The sequence below is a fragment of the Pleurodeles waltl genome, chromosome 4_1 (assembly GCF_031143425.1).
Source record: "Pleurodeles waltl isolate 20211129_DDA chromosome 4_1, aPleWal1.hap1.20221129, whole genome shotgun sequence".
Lineage (NCBI taxonomy): Eukaryota > Metazoa > Chordata > Amphibia > Caudata > Salamandridae > Pleurodeles > Pleurodeles waltl.
Window position 1 is genome coordinate 1,008,869,769 of NC_090442.1, and position 25,946 is coordinate 1,008,895,714.

At 48.1% G+C, this 25,946-nt stretch overlaps 1 protein-coding gene across 5 annotated transcripts in view; it reads right to left on the bottom strand.

Annotated features, from left to right (window-relative positions):
* KMT2E (lysine methyltransferase 2E (inactive)) overlaps nt 1-25,946 on the bottom strand; it is a 1,466,695-nt gene that overhangs the window by 773,017 nt on the left and 667,732 nt on the right. For all 5 annotated transcript variants that reach the window (XR_011202375.1, XM_069229869.1, XM_069229870.1 and 2 more), the window contains one exon: nt 4,138-4,368. Coding sequence is in view for 4 of the 5 variants with exons in the window: in XM_069229869.1 (XP_069085970.1) it covers nt 4,138-4,368 (231 nt within the window). In the remaining variant the exon portion in view is untranslated. The remainder of the gene's footprint in view (nt 1-4,137; nt 4,369-25,946) is intronic.

Sequence of the window (25,946 nt, forward strand, 5' to 3'; positions counted from 1 at the left end):
AAGCGGCTACTGCTGCCCTCCTTAACAATGTACCAATTTCCGAGATTTGTAAGGCTGCTACATGGAAGTCTGTGCATACCTTTACTAAGCATTACTGTTTAGACTCGGATGCAAGAGCGGATGCCCAGGTGGGGCAGGCCTCTCTTAGAAATCTATTTGCATGAATATGTATTCTTTCCTGCACTTCTTTCGGACAGTCCGCAGAGTTTAGGGATGGGCTTGCTAATCTATTCAATGTTTATGACTATTGATGAGGATCCCCTGGAAGAGAAGGATTAGTTACTTACCTGTAAATCCTAGTTCTCTTCCAGGGGTATCCTCATCAAAGTCATAAACAACCCACCCTCCTCCCCGGACTTAAGTCTCCTAGAAGTGCAGGACAGATTATCTTTCTGATCAGTTACACAGATTGTCACCGTAAAAAAGTACTGACCTAACTGTGAACCAACTGTCACCTTCCCTTCACCCCTGAGGCATGGTGGGATACTGGAGGTGCTCAGGGTCTTAAAGGCACGGTGCCAAAGTTTTTATGGTTCTCCTGTGTTAACCTGCATGCAGCCTATTGGCTAAGAATGCTTCATTGTTTTTCAATGTGGTTTTTTCTATTTTTCTCTGCTATTTACTGCTGTTTACTTCCCTAAGTCCAGTTTTTGGGGCTTAGGTAGATATTTATGATCTATTGTGATTTTATAATATAATATAAAAAAAAAAAAAAAAAAAAAACTTGCATAGAAATAAAGCATTTTAGCCTATTTATGATTATAGCCTGCATTGCTGTTTTACACATGATAATATGTATGTATTTTATATATATATGCTCCGGGGTCCCCGCACAAGGGCGGGAATATTCAATGTTTATGACTATTGATGAGGATCCCCTGGAAGAGAAATATTATATATCTGGCTGCCATAGAAAGAAGCACCAAATAAGAGTCGGGCAGCACAGTATGCTAAGCCGATATTTTTAGCTTACTCCGTTAAGCCCCCCACCTTTTTTTATCCCACTTTAAGTCCTGTTGCAGTGGAGGACGGTCATTTTAGGAGCGAGGGGAGTGGGCGGGCAGCACACTCATATTCATTTACACACGCACTCACATCCATTCACAACACTCATCAACATTCACACATACACAAACGCATCAAACATTAATTTAAAAAACACACACACTTGCCTTCAGCTCAGAGGTCCCAGGAGGGTTGGGACTGCTGCCCTCCCTCTCTGGCTGACCTTAGGTCAGCCAATGAGGGAAAGCAGCAGTCCCAACTTCGTCACAGAGTGGGATGGGGTCAGTAAGACTTCTGACCCTATCCCACTCTGTGATGAGGTGTTACTGATTGACACTCGCCCTGGGCGCTTCAGGGCTTAAACCTGAAGCGCCCAGATCTGAGCCAATGGGTGACGCGTCCCCTCATCATCGAGGGGGAGGGCCCGAGGCACCTTTGCTGCGCTGAGGAGGTCACGCCCATTGGAGCTGTGACCTCTTCAGCCCAGCAAAGTTCAGCTCAGGAAGACTGGAGTCTGTGCAAATCACGCATGTCTGGCTCCTGGCTGCCAGAGCTGAACATGAAAAGTGGCTGTCAGGCTGACCTTTGCTCAGCCTGACAGGCACTCTTCATGAGGGGTAAAAGGTGGAGGGGTGTGCCCCCTCCGCCCTAATGGACGGGCCGCTGCTGCCCTGTTGGTAACAATAGATGCACAGACAGCTGCACTGTCCAGCCAGACATAAACATAAGGGTAAAAGCTAAATGCCCACCACATATCGTTCATATTCCTTGCACAAGGTTAATTTCGTAAGCAGATCCTTTACTCATCATAAGCAGAAAAAGGAAAAAAACATTCAGGGGGTTATTACAACTTTGGAGGAGGTGTTAAATCCATCCCAAAAGTGACGGTAAAGTGACGGATATACCACCAGCCGTATTACGAGTCCATTATATCCTGTGGAACTCGTAATACGGCTGGTGGTATATCCGTCACTTTACCGTCACTTTTGGGACGGATTAACACCTCCTCCAAAGTTGTAATAACCCCCTCTATGTTCTTCATAAACACGAGTAGCAGAAAATGTGCAAAAATTTATATATCAAAAGACAGCAAGCACAAAGCCGATTTGTTACACTAATAATGAAGAAGCACTGATAACGTTAGTGCAAGCCTACTTTAGACGTGACATTCTAATCTACACATTCAAACCAGGCCATGTTTACACGCGCCAAGGACTTTGAGACAAAATCATATCTGAGGCAGTGGCAAAACTTGTTTGTATACTTGGCAATTTAAACCGTGGCTTCTCCATGGAAAAAAAAAAACGCATCTACGAGAAAAAGAAATACTTATTTCTCCATTGCCCATTAAAACTCTCCTTTTTTGGAATAAACACCAGCGGATAATTATTCCATCTCTTTAAAAAAAAATTAAAAAAATGTTTTTGCCATTTGAAAACAAGACGTGAAAAAAACATTATCAATTGCTACACAAATATTTACCATGCTTCAGAATAGTAATTCTTCTTTATATGTTGTATTATATAGGTTGCTTTATATAGGTTATATGTTGAGAACTGAATCCATGCAAGAAATCGTTGTTAATACAAAGAAGGGTGTAACACATTCTTCTTTTAAAATGAAGACGTCACCATAATCGGCAGGCTCTGAAAAACGTCCCATCGTTCTTCGCAACAATAGCAGCCAGAAAGTCCTCTGCATAAACTTTACTTGCATGTGAAAACGCATAAGTTCGTTCATGAGCCATGATCCATTCTTATAAATGTCTGTCAAACACTGTGAAGAAATTTCACACACCAGCTAAACAATGTCAACTTACCCCACTGAAATATACAGGTACTAATAAAACAAACAGAAGGGAAGGACAGTAAGAACATTTGGCGGGATGCAAAACAGGAAGCCATTAACAGGAGTTGTAATTTCTGATGAAAACATCTTCTTGACAAATACATTAACACGGTTTAATTCACTGTCTGGGGGATTCAAGCTGAGGACATTTGGATTGTCAAAGCCTGCACTCCAAGCCTTTCAGGTGTAGGGTGTTTTGGCAAAGGCTGACTGATCAGGGGAGCTAGCGTGACATGGCAATAGAGACGAAGACAGCCCAGGTTGGAATATTTCAGTGAGAAAATTGTAAATCTAGCTCCTGTGCTGCTTTGCACAATACTAAGACAAAAGAGGTGCTTTCCTCCATTGGTGGACCAGGTAATGAGTTCAGCTCCATCTCAGGAAAGGTGTCTAGCCCACAGGCATTCTGTAGGTCCAGATAAAGTCCTTCATTGGTGGAATGAGGAGGTTGTTGATCTCCTCATCATCATAAGTGTTGTGTGATAAATTTGGTGGGGCACAGATCCTGTTAGGATCGGAACCAAATAGGGCCATCAGCATCAGATAATTTTAGTGTCACAGAATAGGCTGAGGATTTAGTTGAATCACCAATGGAGGACTCTTGCTTATCTGATAGCATGACATAGGCCAGGCAGGAGTCGATGTTGGTTTGGTGTAAGAATTTTGTCTGAGTCAGATCCGGCACTGGTAGAGTCTGCAATGGAGGTGGCACAGAAGGGACTGGCGTGGACCATGGAGTCCAAGGGTAGGCCTTGAGTAGCATCAATATGGACCAAAAGGAGGGTCATGAGGGGCATCTGACACAGGGGAAAGTCTGCCATCAGAAGCTCAAAAGGTATTGGCTGAGTGGGGCCCGAAGGTGCACCGGAGGGAACCAGAAGTGTCTTAAAGTAATGCAACATGATCTCCTTGAAGGAAGAAAGTTGCTGCAGGATCGAAAACGGCTTGGAGAACTTGGTGAACATTGAGACCAACTGTGGGTCCAAGTCCTAGTCCTAGTTGAAAACACACTATGCCACCTGTCTGCACACACAAGCCACTGCTGGGAGTCACATTCTGGTGCCTATGATATTCGGAAGTTGAAGAATCTGCACTTAGAAGTATTTATTAGAAAACAGAAAATCAAAACCTACCAGAATCACCAGTTTGCATAGAAGTGTAGATAGTGGATTTGTGTCTTAGCGATAATAGTGTAACAAATAGGGCAGCTATTTCACATTTTAGTGATGATTCACATTATTTTAATATTGAAGGTGAATTTTAAATTTTCAGCTCTTACCATACCTCAACTGGGGGTTTGAACATCAGATTGCTGGTATGCCAGTGAGACCGATTAATTAATTCTCTTCTGTCTAAGTCTTCTTTTAATTTTAGAGCTATTCGCTGAGCCTCTCGCTGAACATCTTCGCTGTACTGGTTGTTGGTAGCTTCTTCATAATGATCCATCCATGCTTTAATTTTGGTCTCCCATCCACAGCTAAGATTTTCAGATGGATCAGCAGACGGCATAGAACCCTAGAAATCATAGGCATCAGATTTTTAAACATTTTTGTATACAATTCCTCTCAGGTAACTCCTTTGCTAAAATAAGAAGGAAATCATACAATAAATTAAAAAAAGCAAGGATGAATTGCTACCTTTATGGGGAGTCAAACTCTCTTAATTTCATTACAAGACCAGAGGCTACAATTATGCATTAACCTTTCAATTGCCACTCCTGCTGCACCTTTAAAGACTTTTCCATAATAAACAAACAAACAATCCAGAATTGGAATCTTAACAGTCCATAAATAGTTCTCTTGTTCAGGTGAGTACCGTAATGTCTTTCACAAATTAATACTGTATGAGTGTGGTAATGTATGTCATCATTTTATTGGAAGATCAAGCTTCTAATTTACAGAAGCAATATATCTGGTTTGAAGGAGGTATATATATTTTTATAATCATATGTACAAATTATTACACAAATGCAGTTGACCATTTTTGAGGTAGGCGGCAGCTGACTATAGCCTTTAAGATGGGGTAAGGATTAAAATGACCAAAAATGTTTTGGCACAACTAGGAAGGCGCTAATTATTTACTGTTGTGCTAACAATCTATCGTTAAGCGCAAGGTAACTTCAGCAACTGTTCTCGCACCACGCTCAAAGGATTACAAGGAAAAAGTCACCTTTAGAAATACAAAGGAAATCACACAGTTGCTTTACCAAGTTCTTCTTTTGCAGGTTCGTCGAGGTCATCAGTGGGCACACTGTTTCAGCTGGAGAAGTTCGGGCAGCTCCCAGTTCCGGCTGGAGCAGTGGGGAAAAGTCTCGGGAGCTGATGCAGGGCCAATGCGGGGGACCACCTGAAAAAGCACTGCACAGGGAAGATTAGAGGTGGTACCTTGGGGTCCTCTTAGAGTGTCAAGGTCACAAGGGGTATGAGACCCTTAGGGCACAGCAGGTTCTTCATTGCAGGGCACAGGGCGGCTGGGTGCAGAGTGAACTGGTGTGCCAGCAGCTGCGCGCAAAGATGCCCTTGGGATCTTGAGGTAAGTCACTTCAAGGGTCGATTACAGGACAACGGGGACACTCTGGCGGGAGGTCCGGGGTCTGGGGCTTCCTCCTGGTCCTTTTTTAGCCCTGGGCAGGTTAGTTTCCTGGTGTCTGACGTCAGCTGACCAGCACCCAGTGTATTGGAACAGTTCGGCCACTGGAGGGGGCAGTGCCACCAAACTTGTAGGGTTTGTCCTCGTGGCCAATGGTGTGTCATTGGGTTGCGACTTCCGGTTCGGGAATTAGAGGCCAGTCAGTGAAGTGACCCTCACTGGGTTGCTTTTTTCATCTTTGTTGCAGAGTGGTACATCCACTCTGGAGGGAGTTCTTGGGTGATTGGTGAAGGCTGGAGGTCCTCTGCGTTGCTTGAGGTCAGTCCAGTGTCAAGCTTCTCTGCAGCGGCGATTGTGGGGTCCTGGGTGCAGCAGCCAGGGTGTATCGCCTTTTCTTTGTGCAGCAGGTCCACAGTTCTCGTTCATTGGATCTTTTTTGTGCTGGTCTTCTTTGTGTCCTTCGAATCGGATTTCTCGGTCTAGGGATGCCCATTAAATACTAAACTTAGTGGGCTTTTTAGGGGGAACCTGGTAATGTCCAATGGGACACTTACCTTTGCGTGGCTGCACCCACTGTAGTGACAACTTCCTGTGGGAAGGGTCACTTCCTTAACCCTGAATGGCTATTTTCCTTCCATCTAAGATGGAGGACAATGAAATTGAGCGTCCACCTCGCAGGCAACACCTTAGGGGTGGTGAATGCCAGGTGGGGACACTCCGCCTACCCTTTGTGTGATTTCTCGCCTTTGCTCCTGCCAAAAGTGAGGGTTTGCAAAGGGGCTGACTATCTGCTGCTAGCAGCAGGCGTGGGGGTCAAATTTCAAAGGCGGAAATCCCTTTTAAGCTCACTGCCAGGGCAGTGCCCATTCCTGAGGGAGAGGGTGTTAGCTCCTTCGCCCAGGAATGGCATTGTTTTACAAACCAGAGACAGAGCTCTCCCCCAAGATTTGTAGTTTGGGTGTCTGGAGGTGGCAGGCTGGATAGAACCAGTCAGCAACAATGCCAGGGTAGTTAGCTTTTGAAGGGGGCAGTTCAAAGGTGACCTTGGGTACATTTGGGGATAAATTCAATACTGGTACCATGTTTGGATTGATCATTCTGAGTTGTCTGATATCAAACAACCCAGGCTTCAGAATTGCCATCATGTAGCTGGGAAACTCGTGTTGACCAGTGTCCAGCAGATATATTAAAATGGCTGCTCTGTTCACTCACTATGTCCCAAGTCTGGCAAGGGCACAGTGGGGGCACACTGCTCATGCAGTTATACCCTCACATATACTATGGTACACCCTGCTTCAGGGCTGTCTTACCCATAGATAATGCAGTGTATAGTGGACAGGGCACACAGGCAGTATGCAATGTCGAGTTTGTGTTTTAGGGTTCCACCAGGACACTCCGCCTGCAGTGGCAGTGCTGGGTTTATCTGGATGCATGGCCCTAGAGGGTGGCACAATCAGTGCTGCTGCCCTCAGGGGCCTACCCACAGTACCCCATGTACGAAAGCCCTCTATTTTGTGGCATTGTCGCCTCCACTTTTTGCCTGCTGTCAGTGTGTTTTGACTGTGTTCACTGGGATCCTGCTAACCAGGACCCCCGTGACTGTGCTCTCTTCCTCTAGATTTGGTTGTTCCTGACTTAGTACACTCCACAATTGGCATACTGGGCCCCCCAGGTAAGTCCCTATTATATGGCACCTAGGTACCAAGGGCACTGGGGTACCAGGGGTTCCCACTGGGCTGAAGCATATATTATGCCACCAATGGGGACACATGCACAATGTGTCTGCAGGCCTGCCATTGCGGCCTTCGTGAAAAGCTGCATGCACACTTACACTGAAGGTCACTGCACCAGGTTGCTGTACATCACCCCTATGGAAGGCCCTCCTTGACCAGAAGGCACGGTGCAAGTACCTGTGTGTGAGAGCACCCCTGCATGAGCAGAGGTGCCCCTACGAATTCCAGCTCCATTTTCCTGGACTTCGTAAGTCCGGGGAGGCCATTTTACCCATGTACTGTAGAAAGGTCACTGTGTCCAGCTACATAATGGTAATTCAGAACCTGAGCATGTTTGGTATCAAACATGTCGGAATCATACCCTAATACTGTTGCTAGTATTGGCTGTATTTTTTCATGTATGCTGGGGGCTCATTAGAGGGGCCCCAGCATTGCTTCTACCAGTCTTCTGGGGCTTTCCAGAAAGCCCGCACTGCTGCCATCCTACAGACATGTTTCTGCCCATCTGCTGCTTGACCAGCTCAAGCCCAAAAAGGCAGAACAAAGGATTTCCTTTGGAAGTGGGAGGCAACAACCCCTTCCTTTGAAAATAGGTGTTACATGGCTTGGGAGGGGTAGCCTCCCAAAGCCACCAGTGTGCTTTAAAGGGCGCATATGGTGCCCTCCTTGCATAAACCGGTTTGTACCACTCCATGGGTCCCCAGTTCCTGCTCTGGCACGAAATTGGACAATGGACAGGGGAGTGACCACTCTCCTGTCCATCGCCATCCCAGGAGTGGCACCCAGTGGTCCTCCAGGTGGCCACTTGATTCTGTCATCTTGAATCCAAGGTGGATAGAGGCCCCTGGGAGCACCTGAGTGGCGAGGTCAGGCAGGTGACGTCACAGTCACCTCCTGATAGGTGGTCACTCTGCTAGATGACCAATCCCCCTTCCTGGGCTACTTAGGGTCTCCCTCTTGGGTGGGTCCTCAGATTTGATGTGCAAGATTCCAGCAGGTCTCCTCTGCATTGTTTACTTCAACTTCTGGCCACCGGGACTGCAGCTGGGGCCTCCAGGGACTGACAACCTGCAACTCCAGTGACGACTCCGCCTTGCAACATTGTTTCTCAGGCTCCTTCCAGAAATTGCAACATTTCCCTGGCTGTGCATCCTCTGAGTGTGATGAATCTTTAGCCTGCACAAGAAGCAAGAAAAAATCTCCGTTGGAGTGAAGGAGTCACTCCCCTGCATCCGCAGGCACCAATTGCAACAATGACTGGGTGTGTGGATCCTCTCTCCTCCTGAACTGCATGGATTCTGCATCACAGGTGGTGGTGGTCTGGAGTGGTCCCCTGGGTCCTCTCTACCAGCTGTCCAACTTGGGAGACGGTAAGCTCTTGCCTCTCCTTGCAAGAAAGTACCCTTGTGCCTCGTGACTCTTGCAGCCACCAAAGCTTGTTGGCTCTTCTTCCAAGGGATCTTCAGGCTGCGTGAAGCCCCGGCCTCCAGCTCTCTTCCTTGCAAAGCACAGACTCCTGCCTGCCGTACCAGCAATGTGGGATTCCTCTTCAGGTGTGCTGAGTGGGCCTCAATGCTCGACTTGTGACTCTCCTCACTGCTGAGGGTCACCTGGGATTCCCATCCATGGATTCAGTCCCTCTGGACCTTCCTGGTCCCCGGCAGCTCTGGCACTGTTCTTCTACAACTCTTGCATTTTCCAAGGCTTGTTGGTAGTTTTTCCACACCACTGATGGACTGCAACTCTTCTTCCGACCTGGGACATCGAATGCATCACTCCTGGAACTCTTCTCCTGCTCCTGTACTGCATAGCCAAATCCTGGTCTTCACGTCGACCTGGTCCTGCATCTCCAGAAGGGTGGGTAGTGGCTTCTGCCTCAACTGGACACTTCAACTCGAAATGGACTTGGCTCCCTTCATTTGCAGGTCCATCTTCTGTTTCCTCCAGTCTTGCTTGGGTCTTGCATAGTCCTTTTACAGAAGTTTGTCTGTGCGTTTGGGGAAAAAACAGGTACATACTGCTTCTCTCCTGCTCGCTGGGGGCATTCTGTACTTTCCTTTTGGGGTTCCGAGTTCCTCCAGCCCCCATCTACAGATTCCACTTCCTTGAGTGGGGGACTGACTTTCGCATTCTACTTACTTAGTATATGGTTTGGTCTCCCCCTAGAGTCTCCATTATTTTCTGTTATTTCACTGTTGTCTATTGCTTTCTATGCCAATTTCTGACTTTTAATGAGCATATAATAGTGTGTTTACTCACCTGCTAGTAGGGTATTGCATATACAGTATTTTAGTATGGTTGTTACCATAATAAAGTACCTATATTATTGTAACACTGTGTGGTTCTTTCATGTGTGTAAGTGCTGTGTGACTACAGCAGTATTGCATAAGCTTTGCAAGTCTCCTAGATAAGTCTTGGCTGCTCATCCACAGCTACTTCTAGAGAGCCCTGGCTTCCTAGACACTGCCAACTTCACTAGGGATATCTGGATCTAGTATAAGGTGATACCACCATAGGTACTCACCACACACAAGGCCAGCTTCCTACACCCCATGCCCTGGTTACCAAAGTGCCCTTTTATTAGGGACTTATAGTGATAGCTAAGGGCGTATCCAATTGTGCCAATGCATCACAATAGTTTTAGAGAAAGAGCCCTGGCCCAGGGAACCTGGTTAGCACAGACCCTGGACATTACAATTTCTAGGCTTCATCAAACATTAGGCAAAAAGTTGGGGCTAACCATGTAAAAATGAGGTATTTTCTCGGAACTAGGGTACCATTTACTAGGGATGGACACGTAAGTTAGCCACCCCCAATTGGGTATAGCTAATTTAAAACACACTTTAGGGTCAGGGCACTGACATCTGGATTACAGGCCTGAGTGTGCTCTCAGAGTCGGAAAACCAGCAGCATCAGTCGACAAACCTGGGGGGTCACCAGACAAAAAGGTGCATTTCTTTATACAAAGAAGTCAATGACTATATATAGGAAGCTGGCTCTGTATATACTATATCAAAATGAGATATAGTGTGCACAGAGTCCAGGGGTTCCCCAAGAGGCTTGACAGAGGAATTAATAGATAATGCCGATGCTCTATTTGTGGTAGTGTGGTCTAGCAGTTAGGCTTATCAAAGGGTAGTGTTAAGCATTTGTTGTACACACACAAGCAATAAGTGAAAACACACTCAATGACTTAACTCCAGGCCAACAGGTTTTTATGTAGAAAAATATTATTTTGTTTATTTTTAGAACCACAAGATTAATTTAGCAGGTAAGTACATTAAATGAAAGGTACTTTGCAAAGTAATAGATGAGACTTTGAATAGATTCAATATTGTACACACTTTTCCTTAAAATGGCAAAAGGCTATTTTAAAAGTGGACCCAGTGCAATTTTCAACAGTTCCTGGGGGAGGGGAGTACAGTACCGTTTCAGGGGTAAGTACCACACTTAGGGATTCAGTCTCCGGGTCATAGGCAGCCCACCGTTGGTGGTTCAAGGCAACCCCAAACACCCAGCACCAGCAACATTGGGCTGGTCAGGTGCAGAGGTCAAACAGATGGCAAAATAACGTGGGCACCTATGGAGACAGGGGGTACTCCAGTTGCAGTCTGCTTGCAGGTAAGTACCCGCATTGTCGGAGGGCAGACCAGGAGGGGTTGGAGGAGTACTGGAGGGGTCCCAAGTAGGCACAAAAACCACACCGTCAGCGGCACGGGGGCGGCAGGATGCAGTGTGCCAACAGGGCGTCGGGTTCTCAATAGAACTCTATGGAGGGCCCCGGGGATCACTTAGGCGCTGCAGGCAGGTCAAAGGGGGGCCTATTGGGCAAGCCACTTACTGGGCAAAGGTGAGGGGCCCCCTGTTGGTCGTTGCTGCACCAGTGGTCGGTGTCTAACGGGCCTGGGGGGTGCGGGTGCAGTGCATCTCCAGACGTCAGATATCTTCGTCCTGGGCAGTCGCGGTCAGGGGGGTCCTCGGGATTCCCTCTGCAGGCGCTGTCGAGGGGGTGCAGAGAGATCAGCCCAGGGTGGACACGTGATTGGAGTCGCCTGGGGGGTCCTCTCTGGACAGTTGGTTCCTCTGTACACCGACCAGGGGCTTTGAGTGCAGAGTAGTGGGGACTCACGCTTCTGGAGTGCGGTGGGAGTCCCTTTAAAGTTGGTTGTCTTTTCTTCTGGTTGGGCAGAGCCACTGCCCACAGGAGTTCTTGGTCCTCAGTGTTGCAGGCAGTGCCCTGGAGGCTTTTCAGGGGTCGCTTGTCCTGTAGAATGCGTTGCTTTTCGGTTGCAGGGTCTTTGAAGTAGGAGACAGGCCGGTAGGACTGGGACCGAGTCAGTTGTCGCCTCCTTCTCTTCTCTGCAGGGTTTTCAGCTCAGCAGTCGTCCTTCTTGTGAGGTTGTCAGGAATCTGATGATATGGGTTCAGGGTTGCCCCTAAATACTAAATTTAGGGGTGTGTTAGGGTCAGGGGGCAGTAGCCAATGGCTACTGTCCCTGAGGGTGGCTACACCTTCCTTGTGCCCACTCCCTTTGGGGAGGGGGGCACATCCCTATCCCTATTGGTTCTACTCCTCCCAAGCATTATCCCTCTGGACTTGCCGCCAAAAGTGGGGGCTCATCCGGGGGGTGGGCATCTCCACTGGCTGGAATGCCCTGCGGGCAGTGTAACACCAGGCCTGAGCCTTTGAGGCTCACCACCAGGTGTTACAGTTCCTACAGGGGGGAGGTGTGAAGCACCTCCACCCAGTGCAAGCTTTGTTTCTAGCCCCAGAAAGCACAAAGGCTTTCACCCCAGGGAGTCAGAAACTCGTCTCTCAGTGGCAGGCTGGCACAGACCAGTCAGTCCTGCACTGAAGGAATGTGTAAAATACAGGGGGCATAAGATGCCCTCTGTGTACATTTTTTTAATAAATCCAACACTGGCATCAGTGTGGGTTTATTATTCTGAAACGTTGGATACCAAACTTCCCAGTATTCAGTGTAGCCATTATGGAACTGTGGAGTTCGTTTTGGCAAACTCCCAGACCATATACTCAATATGGTCACACTGTACTTACAATGTCTAAGAATGGACTTAGATACTGTAGGGACATATTGCTCATGCAGCTACCTGTAGTATAGTACACCCTGCCTTAAGGCTTTAATGCCTGCTAGTGGGGTGACTTACCTATACCACAGGCGGTGTTTTGTGGGCATGGCACCCTGAGGGGGATGCCATGTCGACTTTGCCTTTTTCTCCCCACCACCACACACAATCTGCAATGGCAGTGTGCATATGTTAAGTGAGGGGTCCCTTAGGGTGGCACTCCTTAGGGACCTTCCCTGGTCACAGGGCCCTTGGTACCACTTGTACTTTTACAAGGGACTTATCTGTGTGCCAGGGGTGTGCCAATTGTGGAAACAATGGTACATTTTTAGTGAAAGAACACTGGTGTAGGGGCCTGGTTAGCAGGGTCCCAGCACACTCTCAGTCAAGTCAGCATCACTATCAGGCAAAAAGTGGGGGGTAACTGCAACAATGAGCCATTTCTTACACTATAGCTTCAAAAAACATTTTCATTTTACCAGATGTGGAAGATTCCAGGACCCTACTATGCATATATAGTTATGTCTCAAGTGAGCTTCTAAATCTTAAATTTTAGCTTTGACATTCATAGAAATCTTTATATTCTAAAGAGGGTCTCCTTGGTAATGCAGGAACCATCCTTTACATCCTCTGCTTTGTTGCATGTGTGCTTATCAGTATGCTCCCTCATATGGTCTAAGCTTATACTAAAGAAACCTATATATTGATGGTTCTGAGACTCTCATTTCCAGTAGCAGTACTGACATCGGAATATTTGGTTAGGGTGCCGTAGTGTTTCTGGTCAGTATAGATTTCACTCCCTCTGCGGCTTTTGTGTGTTTTGTATTTTTGCTTAAGGTTTTTGACTGCCTTTGCCCTGATTACCTTCATTCTGCCATCTCTTGCTTTCACCTTTGGAGATTATTAGCTGCACATGCAGCATTAGCACTTGCACGCAAGGTGGCTAGATAGCTGTTGTGGATCAAAGACAATTTTTAAAGTGGGTTAATTATCTTGCTGTGAGTGGGTATACATCCAGGTACTTTCAAGTGCAGAGGTTCACCTAGAGGTTCACCTTGAGTGGACTAAAGTTACCTTCTCAGTTGTACCCTGCCCAAGTTTAGATATTTCGGGGATGCAGTAGTGGTGAGGGTTAGACCTGTCTGTCTATTGTTCACACAGGTCTTTAATAGTCAATAGAGGGGTGAGGGAGTTTATCTAGAGAGCAGATAGGCCACTATTTCTTGGACCTCTCATTTTCACTCTTTATTCCCCTTCTGTATCTTTGGGAGGGGGCCCTGGGTTCTGGCAAGCCCAACTCCGCGGACCTTGTCCCTCCCACCATGTACACCACCACAGTCAGGGGTGGATGCACCATGCTGCCTCCGTATGCGTTTTCTGCCAGTGACAATGTCGTCTGCATGGCAGCCGGTCGATACAGTCAATCAGATGTGGCCCACTATCCACAGTGACACAGCTTAACCGTGTTTAACCCACAGGCCCACTCAACCACTCACCTGGCCACAAACCTCCCCAGAGTCATCTTTGCTCACCTCAAATTCACTGTTGCCTCTACCTTTGGGCTGCACCACACCTTGTCCAGCAAATGCATGTCATTTGCAGGGTTGCTGGGACAGATGCGTCTTGAATGTACTGTTTTTTTCCTCAATGTTAATGCTGCTGCATTCACAGCTCAGCTCCTCTTCCAGTTCATGGTCTACAGTGGGCCTAGACAGGTTTCACTTATCAGGCGTCTCAGACATTTTTTATCTGCAGTGTGGTTCTTTACATAACATCCACAAGAGTAAACCTATTGTGCTGGGTTCAGTAAGGTTAATAAATAGGATTTGATGTCGATAGATTTGGGCAAACAATGTTGGAGCTGTGCAGTTATGTAGACATTTGGTTGTTGGCTGTGCCACTCACCCGGTATTTTCTTTATCTGAATCATACACATCGGTATGGTCTCTCTTTAGCATATTATTCCCTTAACTTTACTAGGAAAGTTCATGAAATCACTAGACCTGGAGAACGCTTACCTCCACATTTACAATGGTTTCTATTTCTGCATGAAGGGCCTCCATTTTCATATCCTAATTGTAGGTAGCTGGCTATCTATGTAGTGCACCAATGTTTGGGGGCACTATGCAGATAGTCCAGGCGACTCTTATTGGTATAGAGGTTCATAAATGTGAGCAAGGAGTTGGGCTTATCAGCAGGAAGTGCTAAGCATTTGTTGTACTCACAGAGGCAATGAATGAGACACACACTTGAGAAATAACTCAAGATCATTTGTTAGGAACACAGATATTTTGTTTATATTATGTTTCAACACCAGAATACTGATGCAAGAATATATACTGATGCAGTTTGTAGAGAAATCACAAAATACTAGAAGTGTCTCTAAAGCAGTAATGCACACCTATTGAGAAAACACAAGTACTGAATATGGGCATTCTACAGCGACATACAAGACCAGTTCTCAGGAGTTAAGGTAAGTATGTGGCACAGTGCAAAGCAGCGCCAACAGGTCACCTCGCGGGGCTCTGGGGCATCTGGGTCCAGAGGTGCTTTAAGACGTTTGGTGCCCCGTTGGTTTAAATGTGAACTGGTCTTGGAGAAAGAAGCTGCAGGAGAGGACTGGATGTCCAGTCCCAGTGGGCCAACAGGGGGGCTCAAGTCTTGCGATGCTCAAGGACGTGGGGACACCCGTGGTCCTCCTCTCCTCAGTCCGGGGCGCCTGGGTGCAGAGTTGTCCTGGACCACTGGGTTCCCGTCACCGGAGATGGTAGAGGGGGGCCTGCAGAGAAAGGCTGCAGGCGTGGACTGGTGCTCAGGACTCGTGAGGCTCAGGGACACCTTTGGTCCCCTTATCCTTGGTCCAGGACTGCCGGGTGCAAAGGTGTGCAGGTCAGTCGAGGGGTCCGTCACCGGAGACAGTTGTGGTAGATAGAGTCTGCACAAAGAGGCTGCAGGCGGTGACAGGGAGTCTACAGTGGAAACTCTCATGGTGGGCTCGTGTCCTGGAGGGCTGGTCAACCAAGCTAGCATTGTTCGCCCACTTCAGTTCGGGGGCACAGGTGCAGTGGTGCTGTTCTGTGTCGGGGCTTATGGGGTCCGGAGTCCTCAGGGTTCCTCTTGGATGCCTGCAAGGTGCAGGGAAGTAGCTCCACTATTCCACAGGACATCCTGGTGTTTTTTGAAGTGCAGGCAGTCCACCCAGGCTTCTGAAGGCAGAGCAGCTGCAGGATGAGACGCATTTTTCTCAATTGTCGAGGACTGCAGACGGGCCGACAGGGTCGGAGCAAGTCAGGAGCTGCTCCTCTGTTCTTGCTTTTCACGGCTCTTCTGTGTCCTTCTTCTTCGAGCCAGATAAGCTGTCCACATAAATACTGAATTTTGGGGCGTTTAGGGGTGTGTATGGTGGTAGCCAATGTGCTACCCTACCCTTGGGGTGCCTACACCCCCTTTTCGACCACTTCCTGTGGGGAGTGGTCATATGCCTAACCCAGAAGTCCTAGTTCCAACCAAAAACAAGACGGTGGAATTCCTCCTTGAGTCTTCACTTCGGGTAGCCCACCTTAGGGGTGTGGTTAGCCCAGAGGTGGTACACGCCTACTGACTAATGATTCTGCCTGTCTTGCTGCCAGATGTGCCTCAGAGCAGAGGGTGGCTACAGCCAGGTCTGGGGAAGCCGGGGGTTTTGCATACTAAAGTTGGCAGGGTCTTTGAAGACCCTGGCCTTGAAATGCAGATCTGCTAGCCATCCTGCTAGGGTCGGTGGTAACACCCCTCTCTGGAGCAGGCATTGTTCCTGGTCTTCAGGAGAATTCTGGGCAGGAGTGGTATGGGTGAAAGGGTGTACAGGAGGCCTGAACTCCAGTTCGCAATATTGCCTACCTTGTGTGTTCTCGGCGGTGGTGAACAGATCTAACCAAGACTCTCCCCACTGCTGAAAGAGACCTTGCACCACTTCCGAATGGAGACACGATTTGTGTTCCACTAGGCATCTTTGGCTGAGTTTGTCTGCCCTGGCATTCAGATAGCCTGCCAGTTGTTGACCAACAAGGGATATGGTTTGACGTTCCAGCCATGTCAAGAGACACAGGCCTCTTGACAAAGGATCTGCGACACCACCCCACTCCATTTGTTGCAGAACCATATGGAGGTGGTATTGTTCATGAACACCTGCACCAGCCTCCCTTGATGGAAGGTAGAAAGGCTTTCCATGCCAGCCGAATTGCTCAGAGCTCCAACAGGTTGATGTCACACTGCAGAGCCCGCATATGCCAGCCGGTATGTGTCACAAGCAGGATGCAAGAGGCCAGGAGGACCAGAAGCCTCAGATTCAGTCTCACCCAAACCCAGGATCGAGGCTGAAACATCAGTATCATAGCCTAGCAAGAGGGCCACCCGGTTGCGCTACATGCGTGCTCCTGGCTGCAGCATCCTGCAGAATTCTGCCACCCGTGGCCCCGCGGACCTAGTGGACCCCGCGACGGGGACTGCTGGGGCCAGGGTAGGAGGTGCAAATACCGGGAGCCGCGCCGCGACATTGAGGCAGAAACAGGATGTAGGAAAATGGCTCCCTGTTGCAGTTACCCCCGCCTTTTGCCTGATATCGATGCTGACTTGACTGAGAAGTGTGCTGGGACTCTGCTAACCAGGCCCCAGCACCAGTGTTCTTTCACTAAAAATGTACCATTGTTTCCACAATTGGCACACCCCTGGCACACAGATAAGTCCCTTGTAACAGGTACCAGCGGTACCAATGGCCCTGTGACCAGGCAAGGTCTCTAAGGGCTGCAGCATGTGTTTGCCACCCTTAGGGACCCCTCACCTAACACATGCACACTGCCATTGCAGAGTGTGTGTGTGTTGGTGGGGAGAAAATGGCAAAGTCGACATGGTATCCCCTCAGGGTGCCATGCACACAAAATACTGCCTGTGGCATGGCCAAGTCACCCCTCTAGCAGGCCTTACAGCCCTAAGGCAGGGTGCACTATACCACAGGTGAGGGCATAGCTGCATGAGCAATATGCCCCTAAAGTGTCTAAGTCTAATCTTAGACATCGTAAGTACAGTGTGGTCATATTAAGTATATGGTCTGGGAGTTTGTCAAAAACGAACTCCACAGCTCCATAATGGCTACACTGAATAGTGGGAAGTTTGGTATCAAACGTCTCAGAATAATAAACCCACACTGATCTGAGTGTTGGATTTATTACAAAATGCACACAGAGGGCATCTTAGAGATGCCCCCTGTATTTTACCCAATCCTTTAGTGCAGGACTGAGTGGACTGTGCCAGCCTACTGCTGCGAGCTGAGTTTCTGACCCCCTGGGGTGAGGGCCTTTGTGCCCTCTGAGGCCAGAAACAAAGCCTGCCCTGGAAGAAGGTGCTTCACACCTCCCCCCCTGCAGGGTCTGTAACACCTAGCAGTGAGCCTCAAAGGCTCAGTCTTCGTGTTACAATGCCCCAGGACACTCCAACTAGTGGAGATGCCTGCCCTCTGGACATAGCCAGAGTAGATAATGAGAAAAACAAGGAGGAGTCACCTACCTGTCAGGCCAGCCCCTAAGGTGCCCTGAGCTGAGGTGACCCCTGCCTTTAGAAATCCTCCATCTTGGTTTTGGAGAATTCCCCCAATAGGAATAGAGATGTGCCCCCCTCCCCTTAGGGAGGAGGCACAAAGAGGGTGTAGCCACCCTCAACGACAGAAGCCATTGGCTACTGCCCCCCAGACCAAAACACACCCCTAAATTTAGGGGCGACCCTGAACTCAGGAAATCAGATTCCTGCAACCTGAACTAAAGAAGGAGGACTGCTGACCTACAAGCGTGCAGAGATGATGTAAGACAACTGCTTTGGCCCCAGCCCTACCGGCCTGTCTCCTGAGTCGAAAACCTGCAACCAGAGACGCATCCAACAGGGACCAGCAACCTCTGAAACCTCAGAGGACTGCCCTGACCCCCAGGACCAAGAAACTCCTGTGAGCAGCGGCTCTGCTTAACAACCTGCAACAAACTTGCAACTTTTCTTCAACTTCAAAGACCCCACTCTTCCCGCCGGTGCCCGACACCCCCGGCTCGAGGTCCAGAGAAACAACTCTGCAAGGAGGACTCCCCAGCGACTGCAACCCCGTGAGTAGCCCAAGACGACCCCCTCGGCCCCCACAGCGACGCCTGCAGAGAGAATTCAGAGGCTTCCCCTGAACGCGACTGCCTGTAACAAGGGACCCGACGTCTGGAACCAGCACTGCACCTGCAGCCCCTAGGACCTGAAGGAACCGAACCGCAGTGCAGGAGTGACCCCCAGGTGACCCTCTGCCTAGCCCAGGTGGTGGCTGTCCCGCGATGCCCCCGTGCCTGCCTGCACCGCTAGAGTGACCCCTGGGTCCCTCTATTGTTTCCTATCTGAAACCAGATACCTGCTTTGCACACTGCACCCGGCCACCCCTGTGGCGCTGAGGGTGTGTTTTGTGTGCCTACTTGTGCCCCCCCCCCCCTCCCAGTGCTCTACAAAACCCCCCTGGTCTGCCCCTCAAGGAAGCAGGTACTTACCTGCTGGCAGACTGGAACCAGAGCACCCCTGTTCTCCATAGGCGCCTATGTGTTTTTGGGCACCTCTTTCACCTCTGCACCTGACCGGCCCTGAGCTGCTGGTGTGGGAACTTTGGGGTTGCCTTGAACCCCCAATGGTGGGCTGCCTATGCCCAGGACCTGAGACTTGTAAGTGTCTTACTTACCTCACAAACCAACCTTTACTTACCTCCCCCAGGAACTGTTAAATTTTGCACAGTGTCCACTTTTAAAATAGCTCACTGCCATTTTAACAAAGACTGCATATGATATTGCTTTTATACAAAGTTCCTAACTTACCTGTGCGGAGTACCTTGCATTTGATGTATTTACTTCAAATCTTGAACCTGTGGTTCTTAAAATAAACTAAGAAAATATATTTTTCTATTTAAAAACCTATTGGCCTGGAGTAAGTCTTTGAGTGTGTGTTCCTCATTTATTGCCTGTGTGTGTACAACAAATGCTTAACACTACCCTCTGATAAGCCTACTGCTCGACCACACTACCACAAAATAGAGCATTAGAATTATCTAATTTTGCCACTATCTTACCTCTAAGGGGAACCCTTGGACTCTGTGCACACTATCTCTTACTTTGAGATAGTATATACAGAGCCATCCTACAGTTCTTTAAGAAGTTGAAGCAAGAATTATTGCCCTATGTTGGGATGCCCATCATCTGGGCTGGGGACTTCAACTGCGTCCTAGGCGCTAAATTAGATAGATGCCCATCGAAACTGGGCACAAAGCCCTGCATGACTGCTTGGCTCCAGGAGATCAAGACCAGACTGCAATATGTTGGTGTATGGAGGGAGCTGCACCCCACGTCCAAAATGTACTCATGCCACACACCCGCCCATAGGGCATACAGCAGGTTAGAATGATTTTTATTAGCATATGACAGCACTTTAGATGTCCGACGGGCAGCCTATCATGTCAGATTCCTGTCGGATCATGCCCCACTGGTGTTGGAGTGTGAGACTCTCGCCCCTAGGCCAGTGATCCCCCTGTGGCACCTGCAGCCTGAGATGCTCGGGACCCTGAGTATAGGGAGAATATACGCACAGCAATAAATGGATATATCAGGGAGAACTGGAACACAGCCCAGACATGCAGAGTAGAATGGGATGTTCTAAAGGTCGACATACGAGGCCAAAGCCTTGGTAAACCCTATGGTATTAGAAATAAATTGGAGGGAGAGCTCACACAGCAGGTGGGAATCCTGACCACGCTCCAAAGCCGAGAGGGCGATAGCAGTGTGGATGAAGTGGGCCATCAGGAGGTGCATAGGCGGATAGGGGCCATCTGGAACAGGATGGACAACTATGTACGCAACGACTTTAGACAGCGGCTACACCAAGAGGGAGACCGCTAGGGACGCATGCTGGCTTGGCTGCTCAAGTGTGAGACCCCCGCCAATAATCCTGTTGCTTCGCAGGCCAACCGGGGAAATGCTATTAGGACAAATGCGGGTCAACTCACTTCTGCGAAACCACCTGAAGGGTGTGTATGCTTCACCGGAGTGCGAAGATAGACACCAGCTGGGCGAGTACCTGGATGGTCTCCAGCTCTCGAAGTTAATAGAGACGCAGGCAGAGGAGCCTGAAGGGGACGTAAAGGTAGAATACCTGCAGGAGGCCCTAGGGGCTACACCCTACAGAACATCACTGGGACCAGATGGCCTTCCGGCTGAGTTTTATCGTGCATACTCTGCATCTGTCCTCCCTGGCCTATTGGAGACGCTCTGCGTGGCTCATAGGGAAGGTGTGTTGCCAAAGCATATGAGGGAAGTCTTGATACTGAAGTCAAGGAAAGACCCGGCAGACCTCAGCTCCTGTCGGCCGTTGTCCATGCTCAACGTAGATGTAAAATTACTTGCTAAAGTACTGGCAATGCAATTAAGCTGTGTGGTTACACATCTGGTATATGAAGACCAGTGTGGATTTATGCCTGGAAGAGGAACTCATATGAATCTGCGGAGGTTGTCATGTGATGCATCAAACCCGGGAGTCTGCAATGCGTGCCGTGCTGGATGCCTTGGACATATCAGAGGCATTCGACACCCTGTCATGGGATTATTTATGGGAGCTGCTGAGCCGAATGGGGGACTGGACCGATCTTTCTGTCATGGGTGCACCTGCTGTACATGGCACCGAGGGCGAGGGTACGCACTGGGGCGATAGTGTCCGACCCCTTTTGTATCAAACGTGGCATGGGGCAGGGTTGCCCCGCTTTCGCCGCTCCTATTCGCACTCGTGATGGAGCCGCTGCCAGTGCAGCTCAGGGCAGGACTTCAGGAGTGGGGCCCAGAACACATATTGTATCACTGTATGCAGACGATGCCCTGGTGTATGCCACTGACCCAGAGTAGTCTGTCCCACTCCTCTTGAGTATTATGGTTGACTTTGGGGAGGTCTCGGGCCTCCGTGTCATTCTACAGAAGGCAGTGCTGTACCCCATGGCATCTCTGGCTACTCTTTTGATGCCGGTACTCCCGCATGTGGCCCTGGCATGGGAGATTGAGACATTTCAGTATTTCGGTATACGCATGGCCCACTTCCTTTAACTGCAATATGAACTGAATATGGGTAGAGTGATGGATGGACTTCGGGCCTCTGCCCAATTTCGGACCACGCTCCTGCTATCAGTCATGGGCAGGGTCGCACTTAGTAAAATGGCCTTGCTCCTGCGCTATCTGTACATCATGTAGAACTCATTCTGCAAGCTGCCAAAGGCACTATTTTGCCAGCTGGATAAGCTGCTGCTGTCCCTGATCCGGGCGGGTAAGAGATGAGGAGTCTGTCTTGAGGTCCTGAAGTTGGATCTGGCCCACGGTGGACTTGGGCTGCCAGATCATCTATATAACATGGCATGCTTGCTACAGTACGCAGCAATGTAGTGTGATGCCGCCCCCAACTGGGAGAAAAAGCGACTGGAAGGCTCGACACGCATATCTCAGCTCCCAAATCTGCTGTTGTGCGGCACTAGGCTCCTGGACGCCACTCCCTTCGCGGTATCGCAGGTGGCACAAGTATGGGAGCTGTCGGTTACTCAGGTACTGCGGAGGGCACCCTATACGCACTTGCTCCTGGTCTGGTGGCTGCGCCACTTTATGCGCATCGCGGACACACTGGACTTCTCGAGATGGCGAGCAGGCGACTGTATTAGCGTGGGAGATCTATATCAGAATGCCTCATTAGTAACCTATGAGGAGGCAGAGACCTTATTTGGGACTGGCGAAGGACAATTCCTGCAATATGCCATCATCTCACGAACGGTTCAAGAGATTTGGACCAATTTCCCGGAGGAGCCCAGTGAATTCCTTCTTGTGAGGGAGCTGTTAGACCTAGGCCGGACCAAGTACTCCTTTCCCGAATATACGAGGCCCTTAAAAAAGACAGATAGATGTAATCACAGTGTGATCAATGTGGGATGCTGACCTGGAGATGCTGCTTACAGACATGGGCTGGAATAGTGCCGTACGCTGGTGCAGGAAGAGTCCAGCAATGCCAGATTTAAACTAACACAATTTGCACAGAGTTTACCTGACGCCGCAGCGTCTTCAGAGAATATTCCCAACGTGATCTGATGCTTGTATGCGCTGCACAACATCTCAAGCCGCTTTCGGGCATGTCACATGGACGTGAAGCTCCCTACAACCCTTTTGGAGTAAGACAGTGCAAATGCTGAAAACAGTGACGGCAGTGAATGTGGAGTTTGCAATGCGACACTGCTTACTGAGATTGCTGCCCAAACCCCGAAAAAGTAAAAAAAATGGCATACACAGTCGCACAGCTGGGGCTGGTACTTGCCAAAAGACGCATTGCCATCCAATTGGCTAACCCGAACTCCCCAACAAGTGATAAGTGGCTGACGATCTTCTTGAATGGGCGACTGCTGAGTGATATCGGCTTCGCAGGGTCCGTGTTGATGAGCACGCAGAGCGAGACTGAGATTTGGAGTCCTGGATTAGTATGATCAAGCAACTGCACAGGGGGTTTGGGGGCATGGAGAAGGGTCTGTCTAGGCTGACGAGTGCCCCTTTGTGAACAATGAGGAGAACAATCGCCCTAGGTGAAACCGCGCATGGACCTGCTAAAACTGTCAATGCTTATGGACTTGGTGACCGCCTTGATGGGATCCTAAAACGCCTGTGGAAGTGCGAGCTGATGGACCACGTGACAAGAGGCAGAACATGGCTGTCCTGCCACTTGCCCCTCCTCTCTCAGTCCCTCCCCTCGCCTGGCTCAGTTGATACACCTATCTGTGAGGTGTCCCAAACCCCCCTCCCGCTGTCTAGACCACCAGGGTCTTCTATCAGCTCTCTCTTCCTGATTGGATTATGTAATCATGGACTGCTGAAATACCATCTAGTTGTTACTGTTTAATGTATAATACAATGTGGTTTATACTGTTATGCTTAACAATGTGAATAAACACATTTCCAACCTTTGATAGTTAGAGAGCACAACTAAAGGAGACACTCCTGATGTTGGAATTTCATTTTATTTATTTTTTAAAGTACCACCTTTTAGAAGGTGGTGTTAACCCATGATGTAAAGAATCCGAGGATGGAATCCGTGTAAAGAGAGATCCAGTAAGTAGCTGAGCCAGTGGTAGATCTAAAGCATAATCAGACTACGACCTCCTTTTCGGATAATTAGAAGTCTGTATTAAAACATCCATTACAATCATGTTTGGCATTTCTTCCAAGGCTTGCTATATCCACAAAACATGTATGCCTTAAACTTCCAACAATTGAAGCTTTTCACTTTTACTTAAGAGTTGGGGATGGGAGGGCCATCTGTGAAAAAAACTCTTACATTCACATAAGAGAGTTCTGTCACATTTTCTTTGTGAAAACCTAGCATCCTTCCTTCAGCTTAAATTATGAACGTAAGGTATAACCTGTGCTTCCAAGTGGTACACTCACGTATGAGTGACTCTCTCCCTCCCCTCAGCTTTATTTTGACACCAATTAATAACATTATTCGTTCTGCCTCTTTTGAAATTGTTAACTCTAGCTTCCCTAGAGAGAGAGCTCCTGTGAACCTGTAGTTGAAGCTCCTGCCACAGTGGGCTTTCCCCAGGAACTATTTTGAGTCGGATCATCTGGAAACATAGTACATCTGGAAAAAATATTGGATAAATCAAATATGGCGATATATGCACCAACATTTAGCAAACACATATTTTTAACACTTCGTGGTGAGATTTTGAATCAGTAACGTTTTGCAATTACAATAAGACCAATAGAAATGGTTTAAGTTCAATAAAAAAAGGCTAAGTGAAAAGTTTAGGCTTGAACTTAAAATGAATGTAAAGACTTTTTAAAGAATAACCAATGATGGTGAATAATATCTGTGCATCAGAATAGACAAACACATTTTTTCATCTGTTGGACAACTTGGTCACATTTTTTACATACACTTACACATTCCTACATAACACAGCACTCAATCTGCTAAATTGATCATATGATTAGTGCTTTAGCTTGCCGTCTCGTGGTGCCATAATGCAGTAGCAAAGAACACTTGTGGAGGCTTGGCCTTCCAGTAAAGGTGTGCTTTGACAGAGCCATAGTCTGGAGAGTCACAGACGCTTGTGGTATTTTGGTACTGCTGTCAGCTGAAGATGTGATCCTCCGGCTTATATCAGGCATGTCAAATGTCTCTCTCATCTTTCTCTGATATTGTTTGAACTTGTATGAGTCTACTCATTCTAGTTTCATGGGCATATAATGTCATAGGTCACGTGCCCCACCTCTTGATGCCTATAGGTTCTCTCATTAAGGCTTCAGTAATCTCAAAGTTTATCCTCCCTTATGTTATGGTCCCCATGAAATTACAGCCCCTCAAATGACGTCAACAGTTTTGAAAACGTCAATGGCTCCAAGTTATTGATGATGTTGAGCCATGACTTCAAGACCTCCGTGACATGGATTGCTTCCATGAGATCGACTGGCCCCATGACGTAGATGCCTTTATGATGTCGATTTTTCCATGCCACAGGTGCCTCTATGGCAGTGGTCTTCAAACTTTTTAATGCCGCCCCCCCCCCCCCCCCCAGTTGAAAAAAAAAAAATCTTTGGGGCCCCCCTCGGAATTTTTCATAATTATTTTAGAAAGATGGCAATGTTTAAATATGTCTAAACCTATTTAAACATTGCAGTGCAGTACTGTTACCTTTTTAAACCTGCAATAACATGCTTTTGCTTAAAACAAAGGCATGTTATCTGTATAATATTTCTTTTAGCCAGCATTTGGCACCCCCCCGGGGATCACTTGAGGCCCCACTAGGGGGGCCCGCCCCCCAGTTTGAAGACCTCTGCTCTATGGCATCAAGTTTCAGGACGCCGAAGATCATGTAAAATAGTGGGAAGCCTCTGAGAACTAATGTCAGGTATCAGACGAAATAACAGATGAGTTTAGTAAAGGTCCAGCTCTTCCATCGCCCTTTCATATGCTGGTCTTCAAATCTGGTGTGGAAACCAGGCACAATCTAAAAGGGTTTGTGATGTGAAGACAAACTGTAAAGTCCACAGCAAAGGTAAGTTAAGAACACAACTTTATTTCTTAGCGCGACCTAGCGTCCAGCCACTCCGGAGAAACAGGAATAATGGTCGTCTCCAGAATACTTAGACGTTTGCGCTCTGAAGAACGCACCAAGAACAAACACATAACATATCCTCTTGCCTTCACATTAAGTAACTAATAGAAAATGGTAAAATAACAATATTGCAATAAAGAAAAGAAATCATTTAAAACAGAGAACGCCTACAACAATCAAGTTGTTACTTCATAACATAGTCCTTCAGATAATTAGGACACTTGCGAGTCCTCATCGGTTGTTCACAAATAACTATCTTGGTTTGAGAATTCTCTCTCTCTTGAGTTGCACTAGTACTTTGTAACTCACACTCTCCAGCTTCAGGACCGGTACCATGACTTACACCGGAAGTGGATGCTCCCTCATCCCCCAAGAAGAAGGAGTTGGAGCATTCATCCTCCACCTGACTTGAAGCACACTCTCCACCCCTCTGATACAAGGCCACATTCCTCACATTCCACTTCTCTCCTCCTTCAATCTCAACTTGAAATGTTCCCACCTTCTTCACACAAAAA